We start from the raw sequence: 14,220 nt of genomic DNA on the forward strand, positions 1-14,220 counted from the left end.
AGCCGCCTGCCCGCGGGCGGGGCGCGGGCTGTGCAGTTACGCGTGTCCGCGCCGCGCCGCGGCCTGGCGGCGCAACAGCACCCAGGAACACAGCTACTGTGAACACAACAGAAACTCACCTCTGACCTTATAGATAAAACACTGAATATTAGGGAAGGTAGCTGGCTTTAGATAAGCTTCCTTCCTACGAATTCAAAGAGACTTTCTATATAAAAGGGTCTGAATTGGAAACCGTATGCACATTCCACCCATAATATGCATCTGTATTATTGTCCAGTTTCTATTTCGGGATGTTTGATCTAATATACTTAAAAACCGTTGTTTTTATAAGTTGTAAATACGCACAGTAATTACTCTGTGACTGGTGTCTTTCCATCTCTTCGTTCAGCCCTGCACCGCATTTAATGGCAGAGTGCAGCACACTTTCAAGCCTATTCATAAGTGTACACTTAGTTTCAGTCCAGTTTTTCAAATGTTTGAACATACCGGAGAAGTTTACTATGGAATATGCAGTGTGTGTATATGTATTATATATGTACATATATAATATGTACATATATAATATACACACACACACTACATACATATGTACATAGTGTAATCATTAAGCACATGAGTTTTGGATTCAGATATCTACCCTTATAGTGTGTGACCATGGACAAGTTATTTAACGTCTCTAGCTTAGCTTCCTCATTTATAAAATTGTGAAAATAATTGTGCCCACTTCTTAATTATTAAAAGAGTTACTACAGAAAACAGTTAAAGTAGGGTCTGGCATATAATAAGTGCTTTAGAAATGTTAACTCATTATTATATTAATAGATTTATCGATGAAAAATAAAATTGAAATAGGAGAACACTGATTCTAGATTTCATGATAAGAATTTAAAAATGGAACATCTATAATTTTTTAAAGCTTTCAGAATCTTTTTTTTAAAGAGCTGTTTTTTTAAAAATATATATTTTTATTGATTTCAGAGAGAGGAAGGGAGAGGGAGAGATATAAACATCAATGATGAGAGTCATTGATCGGCTGCCTCCTGCACGCCCACTAACGGAGGATGGGGTGGACCAAGCCCGCAACCCGGGCATGTGCCCTGCCCGGGAATCGAACCGTGACCTCCTGTTTCATAGGTCGATGCTAAACCACTGAGCCATGCTGGCTGGGCCAGAATTTCTTGGTTAACTTTTATTAATGATGTTCTAAGGACTATATCTCCAAAATTTTAATTTTCTAGACATTTGTTTGAAAATGTTATTACTTTTGGGTAATCATAATTGCATAATACCTACACATCTGAGATATCACTGGTGGTCAGTTTAGTGAACTGAAATAGAAATATCATCAATTAATCAAATTATAAATTTTAATGAATTTAATATTAAATTAGAATTTTAATGATAAAATCATAAAATTTGAATTTTACAGAAAATAGTTCCAGAAAATAATCTTTTATCTGATTAGTTCATGAGAATTATAGAGTGATAACTTTATTTTACTACCAAAGAGAGACTGTATAGGTATATTTGGACCTCAATTTAAGTATACACACAACGCAAAACACACACACGCACATGCACACGTTGTGTTTGTTTTGGGAAAGTTGATGTTTAGTAAGTCAATGTTTAATAACTCTTAAATGACCCCTTAATTTTTTTAAATGCTTCATCTGACCTATTTCAAAATTTGACTTGCTTGAGAAGTTTTATTTAACTTGAGTATATGTTTATTTGGAATTTCTCAAAATTTGAATGTTTTATCACCGAAGACGTAAAAGAAGGGGGTTTGGGTGGAGCGCACGGAGGGCAGAGCAGCACCGCGTCGCTGGGGGCGCTGCGGAGCTCCCCCCGCCGCCCGCCCTGACGCGCTGCCCCCGCAGGTGGACGAGGAGGAGGGAGGCGCGGGCGCCGGGAGCGAGCCGGGAGGGCGCCGCCCCGGGAAGCTCCGGCTCAGCTTTGAGGAGCTGGAGAGACGGAGGCGGGAAGACGAGAAGCGGCGCGCGGAGGCCGAGGCCAGGAGGCGGCGGGAGGAGGAACAGCGGGCATTCGCCGAAGCCCGCAGGAGCATGGTAAGGGGGTGTCCCCGGCATGGTAAGGGGCGTCCCGGGCATGGTAAGGGGCGTCCCGGGCATGGTAAGGAGTGTCCCCGGGCATGGTAAGGGGTGTCCCGGGCATGGTAAGGCCGTGTCCCCGGGCATGGTAAGGGGGTGTCCCCGGCATGGTAAGGGGCGTCCCGGGCATGGTAAGGGGCGTCCCGGGCATGGTAAGGGGCGTCCCGGGCATGGTAAGGAGTGTCCCCGGGCATGGTAAGGGGTGTCCCGGGCATGGTAAGGCCGTGTCCCCGGGCATGGTAAGGGGGTGTCCCCGGCATGGTAAGGAGTGTCCCCGGGCATGGTAAGGGGTGTCCCGGGCATGGTAAGGGGGTGTCCCCGGCATGGTAAGGGGGTGTCCCCGGCATGGTAAGGAGTGTCCCCGGGCATGGTAAGGAGTGTCCCCGGGCATGGTAAGGGGTGTCCCGGGCATGGTAAGGGGGTGTCCCCGGCATGGTAAGGGGATGTCCCCGGCATGGTAAGGGGGCGCCCCGGGCATGGTAAGGGGGCGTCCCCGGCATGGTAAGGGGTGTCCCCGGGCATGGTAAGGGGTGTCCCCGGGCATGGTAAGGGGTGTCCCGGGCATGGTAAGGGGTGTCCCGGGCATGGTAAGGCCGTGTCCCCGGCATGGTAAGGGGTGTCCCCGGGCATGGTAAGGGGTGTCCCCGGGCATGGCAAGGGGTGTCCCCGGGCATGGTAAGGGGGTGTCCCGGGCATGGTATGGGGTGTCCCGGGCATGGTAAGGGGGTGTCCCGGGCATGGTAAGGGGTGTCCCGGGCATGGTAAGGCCGTGTCCCCGGCATGGTAAGGGGTGTCCCCGGCATGGTAAGGGGCGTCCCCGGCATGGTAAGGGGTGTCCCGGGCATGGTAAGGGGTGTCCCCGGGCATGGCAAGGGGTGTCCCGGGCATGGTAAGGCCGTGTCCCCGGCATGGTAAGGGGTGTCCCCGGCATGGTAAGGGGGCGTCCCGGGCATGGTAAGGGGATGTCCCCGGGCATGGTAAGGGGGTGTCCCGGGCATGGTATGGGGTGTCCCGGGCATGGTAAGGGGGTGTCCCGGGCATGGTAAGGGGTGTCCCGGGCATGGTAAGGGGGCGTCCCGGGCATGGTAAGGCCGTGTCCCCAGGCACACCCTGGCCCACGCAGGACCCTGGGTTAGAGAAGCCGCTGGACTCTGGGGAATACCCTGTTGTTTCTGAAATTTGTGCCAAGAGTGGGGATGGCAGACAAGTTTTCAAATTTCCTGTGGCTTAACTCCTGCGGGTTAAAGGCGCTTGCTCCCCTAGAGTGTCGATTAGTTCTGATTAAATCGCTCTGCCCGGCAGGCAGGCTGGAGTATTGTCTTCCTTCTCCGGGGAGGCGTGTTTTCCAGAACCGAGGATCTGGACAGGGACTTGCCTACCCCACCTTCCTCCCCTCCACTCACCTCTCCCTTCCCACCTCTCCTCCCTCCCTCCCTCTTTTCTCTCTCCAATTTCCATCCCATCCGGTACATATTGAATGACCAAAGCCATTTAATCACCGTTATTTAACTCCAAAAGGCTCACGCGTCACTTCTGGATATTGCTACCGACCTTAACGCCCTCACAAAGTTATATTTCTTATACCACTTTGATGTTGGTAAAATGTACGGTTACCTGACAAACTTTAATTTCGAGAAAGTTGAAGTATGAACATGGCACCTCCTCCTTGAAACACTTTAATTGGCTCCAGGGACCTGGCTTCCTTCCTGTGTCTCCGTGAGCTGCACACACACATATTCAAGTGTTTATTTGGCTGCATTACCCACCCAGATGCTCAAATCAGAAACTTTGGAGCCTGAAACACTTCCACCTTCTCATTCATGCCTCACACCCACTCATTCACTAAGTCTCACTTATTTTACCTCCTAAATCACTCTAAAAATCTATCATTTTTTCCACATTTCCCACTCCCCCCCCCAGATGCAGTTCACCTCGACCCCTTGCCTTGGGCCAACTCCTAATTAACTTGTTTTCTTGCCCTTAATCCATTCTTCCCTGTAAAGCCAGGAGTGATCTTTCTTAAAAAAAAAAAAAAAAAAATTTGATCATGTTAAAAATTTTTCACTTCCCTAAAGCAAAAACCCAAAAACTTTAAAATTATTTATATTTATTTATTTGAATTTTATTTTATTTTTCCTACACCATTTATCCCCTTTATGCCCTCTTCCATCTCCACCACCCCCCCCCAAAACCCAGAAACTTTAAAAACAAATTTCTTTATCATCTTGCCCTAGTATATTTCTCCAGTTTTATTTCTTTTTTTAAAATATATCTTTATTGATTTCAGAGAGAGGAAAGGAGAGGGAGAGAGAGCAATAGAAACATCAATCATGAGAGAGTCATTGATCGGCTGCAGCCCGCAACCCGGGCATGTGCCCTGACCGGGAATCGAACCCTGATCGCCTGGATCCTAGGTCGATGCTCAACCGCTGAGCCACGCCCGGCCGGGCATCCAGTTTCATTTCTTGATCTGCCAGACATACTTAATCTCTTTCCAGTTCTTCGAAATGCTATGCTCTCGTGAATGCTGGGTGAAACACGTCCCTCAGGCCTTTCCCTGTGCTCTGCTATCTCCTAGTCGTATATTCCATTTTTTTTTCTGGAAGCCTTTCCTGATAACACAAATTCCAGAGAGGGGTTCCTTTTATGCATTCTCACAACACTTAGGATGCCCGAGCATCACGCCGACGCTCTTGCTGCTGCTTACCTGCCTTTCTCACTCAGTGAGCTGAGACCATTCATCAAGCATGTGGAACCACGCATTCTAGCAGAAAAAACTTATGTTTGTGGACTCAGTGATATTAAAGCTGTCTTATGTGTATTATGAAGTAGACCTTGCTTCACAGATGGTTTCTACACAAAACCCCTGCAAACATTGTGAAAGCACTTAATTTTTGTAGAGTAAGTCGGTTCAGACATGGTAAATGAGAAGTAGCTGTGAGATCAGGAGATCTAATCCTAGGGGCAGATTTTTAGGCCCAAACTGCCGTTTCACCGTGACTCACTAGTGGAAAAGCGCAGGGAAGGAAACCTATTAAACCTGAAGTCTAGCTTCCTAGAGACATTTCTATTATCAGGAGAGAAGAAAGTTTTCCCTTCATTTATATTGTTTTCTTATCCAGGGCCAAGTATCATAATTTCATACTATAGATCAGTTAATTCACATATCAATAAAATTGTTTTTGGCAGTCTGTGGATTGTAAGACCGTATAAACATGGTTTCTGAGTTGAACTGGTTCTTGGGTAAAGCGTGTCATATGTAACTCTTAGAACCAATAATTACCCTTTGCCCCTCTCATTAACCTATTTCAGGTCAGAGGTTTATGTACGTCCTTTCAGAAGATAGAAAAAGAGAAGTGGGTGATTGCTTTTCATGGTAAAATGTATTCCAAGTCAGCGATTTAAAAGCAAAGTTTCTAACTGCAGTTTAGAGATTGCCTATATACAGGGAATGGTCATGACATATAAAACTGTCCTTTTCTTATGACCATGGTGTCAGGCACATGGCTAAGTGTTTCCAAATTTTATTTCGTTCTCGTGACAACTCCACGGAAGTTGTTGCAGATAACTAAACTCAGACTTTAGCTAGGTAACTTGCCCAAGGTCACACCTCAGTGGCAGAACAGACAACAGGGAGAGGAGGGTGGGGGAGGTAAGAGTGTAAAAGGGAGACAAGTGGTGATGGGAGGAAACTTGGCTGTGGGTGGTGAGGTATCATAGAATTGTACCCCGGAAACCTACAGAATTTTATTAACCAGTGTCGCCCCAATAAAGTCAATTAAAAAGTTTTTCCTGGGTGGGGAAAAAAAAAAGAAAAAAAGGCAGACATGGAATTTATGAAAGTACTAAGGTGTAAATCATTAGTTATAACTTTATTATAGAAAGACCTTTAAGATTTGAATCCCACCTTTGCCACTTAGTTACTTGTGTTAACTTTGAACAAGTTACTTTTCAGTGCCTCAGTTTCTATAAAATGGGGATATTGATAATTTCAACTTTGTAGGGTTACAGGATAAAATAAATCAACACATGCAAAGTAAGTATTAACTGTTATTTATTTTTAAATTGGCCTGACTGTAAATAAATCAGTACGATAAAATCATAGCATTGAGTACTTTAAGCTTGATAATGAAGGGATCATGATGGGTTATCTAATTCATTCAGACAAAACCACGATTGAACTGAAATGCTCTATTTTAATTACCAGAGGTTTATTTTAATCCCATAAAGAGGTGTTCAATATTAGAAAATCTTAATGTCCAATTCAAATAACTCATAGTATAAAATCAAAGTATTTCTTTGTGTTCATCCGAATGGAGAATTAGATGGTCACTGTTTCCTATGGAATCACAAAATACCCCAGTCTTTTTTTTTTTTAATCCTCACATGAGGATAGTTTTTCCATTTCTTTTTCAGAGAGAGTGGGAGAGAGAGAGAGAAACATTGATGTGAAAGAGACACGATTGGTTGCTTCCCACATGTGCCCTGACGGGGGCCGGGAATGGAGCCTGCAGCCTAGGTGCGTGCCCTTGGCGGGAATGGAACCCGGGACCCTTCAGCCTGCAGGCTGACGCTCTAACCACTGAGCCAAACTGGCAAGGGCCAATCTTATATTTTCTAATTCCTCCCTTGTTTGTTGTTTTATACTTTTAAAGAGAATTTAGGTTTCTTGGTTTTTAGTTCAGTGTGAAATCTTTGTACTCCAGTAATCACAGTTTCTACAAGAAATATTCCCTTTTTAGTATGTATTATTTTGGCAAGAATGATAAAAGAATTATTTTAAATAGGTACTAGATGATGACTCCCCAGAGATATATAAAACAATCTCTCAAGAATCTCTTACACCGGGAAAACTGGAAATTAATTTTGAAGAATTATTAAAACAAAAAATGGAAGAAGAAAAACGACGAACAGAGGAGGAACGGAAGCATAAACTAGAAATGGAAAAACAGGAATTTGAACAACTGAGACAAGAAATGGGAGAGGTAAGGTTTTAAGAAATATCCATTTATATTACACAAAGATTCATTAATCTAAGTATTTTACATGTTATTTCCTTACAACTTTGTTAGAATTATTCGCATAAAGGACGTGCAACGTACTCCAATGAGGCACTCGATACAAGTTTCAACCTAGTTATGTGCACTTTCTAGCGTGTCATAACTCTACTTCTTTCTTGCTAGTTTAAAAAATATAGATTGCAAGGGATTGAGATATTACTACAGTACCTTAAATAAATATGTATTCCTATAGACCTCACAATTATATGTGGTTACACCATGATTGAGGGCTGTTGTTCTAGAGTACTTCATATACCAAATTGTAATTGTTACTGTCTTTGAAACAAATAGGATTAACCTGATACATTTAATCAAAATAAAACTAAAGGAGTACCATGGATACATAATAGGAACATCAGTTTGGCAAGTCTTTGAGTCATTTTATTTTATTAAAGATAGAACTCTGATGCTGTCACATATTTTAGCATGACTTCTCTAGTGTTGAAATGAAATACACAACACACTCACACTGTACAGGGCCGTCTGCATGGGCATGTAACTTGTGCCCTCAGAGGACCCCATGTTCAGAAGGGTGGCTCTTAGTGGTTTAATCCTCTCAGGTAACCGACTTGAAATGTTTAATAATTTTATCTTTGAATTTGTGTGTTGTACAATGGACAATGGAATATGTGCTCGAGTCTTAGCCCACCACATATGCTGAGGTCTGCCGCCTCCCATGGTGGGTTCTCAGCAGCCCCCTTCCCACCTCCTGATGCTCCCAAGGCCCTTTCTCCTTTCTGCCCCTGGACGTCGCAGCCCTCCACCTGGATGGCCCAGCCAAGAGGGAAGAGAGAGGCCAGCATTCCAACTCTTCCTGGGATACTGGGGGAGGTGGGGAGGGGCCGACAGCAATGTGAGCAGGATTGGGGAAGAGCACACAGCCCAACTTGGGACAAGGGGTGACTAGCAGTGACACAGCATGTTGGCAGGTGCCTCGGTGGGAGCCTCTTGCCAACTCCTGATCTCAGAACCCAGTGGGTTCCTACACAGAGGTTGTAATCTTAGAAATTGTCTGTCATGGGTTAATGGGTTAGGGCATTGGGCCCGTGGAGATATTTACTTCCTTGCCCTCACGGACCAAGAGAGTATAAATGAATAAATATATAGGTAATAATAAAATATGAATATGCTGTAGGAAAATATTCCAAGGTCTAGCCTTAAAAAAATAGCATTTATTTTATAAAGGAAGCTGAAAATGAATTGTCTATAGAAAAATTAACTTCAAAATTAGAACATATTTCAGTATACTACTCAGATGTAATCTAATTAATATATGGCAGAATGTAACTGTCAAGACATCCTGGTGCTACTGACTTACCCCACTATGCCTGGGAGTTTTCAGGCAAGTAGCACACCAATTCCAAGGTCACCTAGACTGTAGCTGATTAGTTCAATCATTAATTTTCATCAGATTTGGGGACCGTGTGATATGTTGTGTATCATAAATTTGTTAGTTCCTGGTGTTTTAAGAGTTGCCTGTTTATACCCCTAGATGAAAAAGTAAAGAAAGGCCCCCCCTCCCCCCCTCAAACCAAGAAATTAAGCCTCATGTCACATCCACTGTGACTACTCCCCCCACCTGCTTTTCCCATGGCCTCAGCCTAGAACTCTAGGTCTTCTCAGGGAAAGGAAACCAGTAATAACTACAATATTTTACCACTCCATTTAGCGAGAGTAGGGTTTAGTGTAAGAAGTATACAAAGAACTAGTAGTTATAAATTGTGAAAAGCCAAGGGAAAGGAATCTGAATTTGCTTTCAAGATAAAATGGTATAAAAAATTATATCCTGCCCTGGCCTGGCCGGGTTGGCTGGAGTATCATCCCGTATGCCAAAAGGTTTCGGGTTCGATTCTGAGTCAGGGCACATACCTAAGTTGCAGGATCGATCCCCGGCTGGGGCACATATGGGAGGCAACCAATCTGTTTCTCACACAGTTGTTTTCTCTCTCCCCCTTCCTCTCTAAAAATGGATGAAAGCATATCCTTCGGTGAGGATTAAAGGAAAAAAAAAGTAAAATGAAGAGACACACTTTTAAAAAAAAATTAGATCACAATTTTGGTTGACTCCTATTCTTTCTTGACAAAATATAAAATTGAGAATACAAGTGATACAGAGCAAAGTGTAGGGATTGTACCAGACTGTATCTCGAGAGGTGCTTAATTCAGTTAACTTGAGTATTATGAGTGATATTTATTAGGCTATTATCAAATCAAAGAGGACCTTAAAGATACTGACTCTATATAGAGATGAAAATACGTCCAGTGAGTTGTGACTAAGCTGAAGGCCGCACAGCATTCGTGTCAGAAGGCTGCGCAGTGTCTGAACTGTACCTTACCCGTGTTCTCTGAACTGCGTTTCTCCCCCTTCCCCTAAACAAAGATCTTCCAAAAATTCCTAGTAAAAGCTATTTTTGATATGCATATTTAACAGGTTATAATGAAAGGTTAAATGAAGCTCGAGCCATTCCCTAATGAAAAAATACTTAGATGAAATGTTATCTAAAGTCTTAAATTTGTGGCACTCCTTTTAATTAGTAAGCTTAGGTTGCACTCGGAGGTTGTTTAACCTTTATTTTTGGTTTTAAACAGAAAACGGTGAACACTTTTTGGATGGTTTATTGTACAAACTAATTTTCTAGTATTTAATATATAAAAATATCTTTTTGTTGAAGGAAGAGGAAGAAAATGAAACCTTTGAATTAAGCAGAGAATATGAAGAATTAATCAAATTGAAAAGGAGTGGCTCGATTCAAGCTAAAAATCTAAAAAGCAAGTTTGAAAAGATTGGACAACTGTCTGAAAGAGAAATACAGAAAAAGATAGAAGAGGTACGAGCAAGGAGGGCGGCGATCGACCTGGAAATTAAAGAACGAGAGGCAGAAAACTTCCATGAGGTATGTATGCTGTTTGTGTTTGTTATGGCACCGTGATGGGGGCCCAACAGAAGTAACACAGGCTCTGAAATGTCTTGGTGCTTACCATGAACCACAGGCGTATATGACAACTTGGGAACTAACTAGCAAAAGCTCGTTAAGGTCTTAAGAGACTTTGAAATACAGCGGCACCTCGGTTTTCAAGCATCTCTGTTGACGAACATTTCGGGTTCCGAGCGCCATAAACCTGGAAGGAAACGCTTTGGTTTCAAACCGCCTTGGAAGGGGAACACGCCCCGCGGCTTCCGCTGAGGGCAAGGGCCTGAGGCCCAGCTGTGGTTGTGGGTCCCTCGGGTTTTGAACATTTCAGACCTCAGCCAGCCTCCAGAACGGTTCACATTTGGAACCCGAGGGACCACTGCGCTTCCCCAGTCTAGGAATGTTTCAGACTTTTATTAAAATTAAAGCCAATAGTGAACACCGAATGTTTCACTCTAACATAAAGAGAAAAAAAGTAGTTCAGAACTATTTATTGGCACAAGTTTTAGTTTGAATCAATAGAGTCAATGTATATTTGAGTTAAAATAAACTCGAGATTATTCACTTACCTTCTTATTTAAAGATGAGGCCAAAAATCCCTATATAACCTGCTTAGTCAGGCAATAATTCAGTGGCAGAACCTAAATGAGAGTTCAGGTAACATGAATTTGAAGTACCTCCAAATATAAAATTAGGTGATTACAAAATGACCTGTAATGTGCCTTCCAGTTTGAGGACTAGTTCCATGGTTATGAATATTGGTTTAAACAGGATCTGGCAATTTTCTTCTGCCAGAATTGCCATGTTATAACATTTAACAGCATTTAACAAATATTCCTCTATAAATGCAGTTTCATCAGATATTCAACTAGTAAAACAGGTGTGTGAAGTTGGAAGGGCCTTCTGAGACAGTGAATAAAAAAAAAATAATGTGCCAATTCTTGAGACTACAGGCAATTATCATTGAGGCAAGCAGAGTGCAAGGACAGCAAATGATAATGAAGATGCAGACAGGCGAGATGACCAGGGACGGTCGTAGATGCTACATTAAGGAACTTTGTTTTATTGGGTGCACTGAGGGGTTTTCAAAACATGAAATGATATCAAGCTAGCACCTTTATACATAGATCATGCTGAAACTAAAGATGGTTTTAGATTAATGCAATAAAAAATTACTTAAAAGCCTAGTATGTTCCAGGGACTGTTCTGGACACAGACATTGAGCTGTATTTGGACAAGGTAAAAGCAGTGCGAAACAGGTACTGAGATCGGGTGAGGCAGGAGCTAGGGAGTGCCACTTTTATGAATAGCACCTGAAAACACATTAGTAGATAAAGCCATCTTGAAAGCTAATAGCTTGAAGGTGAATGATAAAACCCTGGAGAACACCATTTAGTGGATGTTTGGCCACAAGATGTTTCTTTGGAAGGATGTGTCACAGTGGCTAGTTCCATAAGCATGCACTTGATTCCTTGTTAAAGGCGGTGAAACCTCAGAGCAGTAATACCTAGCCTTATAGACTATGTAAGAGGAATAAAAAATGAGGTGCTGACTTGTTTTATTGCTATCGGCTCTTTTGTATAAAAGGATATGAGATTAGGACATGTTTGATCAGTAACCCATGTGGATGCCCTGAATGGTGTTTCCTGTGAAGGATGTTGACAGTCCTCTGACCATATCCCTCTAGATCAGGGGTGGGGAATCCTTTTCTGCCAAGGGCCATTTGGATACTTACAACATCATTCACTGGCCATACCAAATTATCAACTTAAAAATTTATTGAATTTTTGAATTGATTTATTGAATTTTGAGTCCCGCCTGAGGTTGCCTTGGCAGGGCCAGACCAAATGATTTCATGGGCCATATATTGCCCAAAGCCGAACCTTCCGCACCTCTGCTTTAGATTAAGGGTCACTGAGACATCCTTTAAAAACTTGTTAGCATAGTTTTGGCATTGAGTGCAATCAACTTCCAGAACAGGATACTCCCCCCCGCCCCTTCTGATCATGTATCTAGTTTTCTCCTTTAGAAGGACTCAAGTCATTCATGTAACCATCCCTTATCAAAGAATTCCAGTCTAGCCCCTGTAGCCCTTAACCTGTACCACTCATTTGGTACTTAAATAATTTAGCTGCCTTACAGTGTTTGACTTTGTAGTTAATTTTCTAATAACATATACTGTAAAACCATTCCTTATGCTCCCCTTTATCTCTAATTTACTAACTGCACTGTCTTTAATATTCATATGCTGGGTATCAGTGCCCTATTAAGAATGCACCTAGAGAACAAAAGTTATCCTATTTACTATGATTCTCTTGGGAGATTCACTTCCAGTAACATTTTAAAATCTGGCTTTTCAGGGAATCAAGTAAAGGCAACAGTTGCCCTGGCTAGGTAGCTCAGTTGGTTAGAGCATCATCCCGATATGCCAAGGTTGTGGGTTCGACCCCTGGTCAGGGCACATACAAGAATCGAGCAATGAATGCATAAATAAGTGGAACAACAAATGAGTGCTTCTTTACTCTCTCTCAAAAAAAAAAAAAGAAAAAACACCCCAAAGCAAGAGCAGCAATTGTACTTAATAACAAAAAGAAGTTCATAACTTTTTCCCAGTTAGCTTAAGGAATTCTTATTTACATGTATTTTTTAGCCTATTTAAAAAGTTTAACAACAAACTCTCTAACATCATTCATTAGCAATAGCTGTAGCCAGGCATGTTTATCAACTGAAGGTAAAATATGGCACGTATAATAGAACTTACCCACTAGGTATCTGGCTATGTTTGATGCCCAAGGACTTTCCATCAAATGAAAATGTGATTCAGGACAACCAGAAAAACTATAGAACTTATTCTAATTCCTCCTTCTACATTCACTGGAACTTAGATACAATACCTCAAATTGATATAAAACATCCATGAATCAAGGTTTTTATTATAGGCAACTATTTTACAGCTTGTTTCAAAATTTAGTTGGATGTGGTACCCCAAAGCAATTTCCTCATTCTGTGATATCTTCAGATAGACCCACAAAAAGCCTAGTTTCAAAACTGTCAAATATGACTAAAGTACTTTAAACCATGGAATTAACTAGCTATATAATCCCGCTGGACTAAAACTCTTAAGGCCATCATTGATTTCATCACTAAATTGATTTTATAGACTCACACTATTTTACAGGTGAAACACTACTCTTAAATTACCTTCAATTTTAATTATTTCCATGGTTTCCAACTCTTACCCCTAGATAGATGATTCACAACCACTCCTGACCTCAGTGATTTCCCCAAGTCCGTCACTGCCTCTCAAGTTGCTTTCCCATTATTCTACTTGCACTCTTCTCTGCCATTTGACCATCAATAAATTGGTTGGATGGCATTCATCTGAGTTATTAATGAGGGTGACAAAGGAGATCATGAAGTGGGAAATAAGGGAGTATTTTAATTATTACAGTATGTAGTATCCCCACCCTTTTCTGTTATTCAGTATGGGCAACAAGCACTGTTAACTGGGGAAATAGACACTGGGATTCCACTGATATTGTATGACCTTTACATTGGCAGAAAGGATTCCAGTTGTTAAGAGAATGTTTCACAAATAAAACTTGCATCTTTTCCCAAACTAAAGGATAGTAAAAACCTCTGTCTACAGTGTAGCACAAATATGTATACAAAACATGTTAATTACTTTGTGCCTATTATAAACGACAACTTCATAACTATTAACATGTAGTTCTTGGTGGTTTGGAGAAAACAAACAATTCTTATTTTTGGCCCACTTTTGTAAAGGAAGAAGATGTTGATGTCAAACCTGCAAAAAAAAGCGAGGCTCCATTTACTCATAAAGTGAACATGAAAGCTAGATTTGAACAAATGGCTAAGGCAAGAGAAGAGGAAGAACAAAGAAGAATTGAAGAACAAAAGTTACTACGGATGCAGTTTGAACAAAAGGAAATTGATGCAGCACTACAAAAGGTACCAGGCAAACATATCCTTTATTTTTCAAAGATGCTCTTAAAAACCAGTTTTATATGAGGGATAATAAACCGTTTTTATGTCACTGGAATGTTCTGTAAACATTTCATATTCTATTTTTACTGTACCTTTCCTGTTTAGATGTTTACATATTCAAATACACTG

The 14,220-nt window shown here is 41.8% G+C and overlaps 1 protein-coding gene across 1 annotated transcript in view; it reads left to right on the top strand.

Annotated features, from left to right (window-relative positions):
- NEXN (nexilin F-actin binding protein) overlaps nucleotides 1-14,220 on the top strand; it is a 38,579-nt gene that overhangs the window by 22,461 nt on the left and 1,898 nt on the right. The window contains exons 9-12 of the mRNA XM_087820540.1: nucleotides 1,881-2,069; nucleotides 6,899-7,096; nucleotides 9,844-10,065; nucleotides 13,870-14,055. Of these exons, the coding sequence (XP_087676666.1) occupies nucleotides 1,881-2,069; nucleotides 6,899-7,096; nucleotides 9,844-10,065; nucleotides 13,870-14,055 (795 nt within the window). The remainder of the gene's footprint in view (nucleotides 1-1,880; nucleotides 2,070-6,898; nucleotides 7,097-9,843; nucleotides 10,066-13,869; nucleotides 14,056-14,220) is intronic.

The sequence above is a fragment of the Miniopterus natalensis genome, chromosome 9, assembly GCF_054644295.1.
Source record: "Miniopterus natalensis isolate mMinNat1 chromosome 9, mMinNat1.hap1, whole genome shotgun sequence".
Classification (NCBI taxonomy): Eukaryota; Metazoa; Chordata; class Mammalia; order Chiroptera; family Miniopteridae; genus Miniopterus; species Miniopterus natalensis.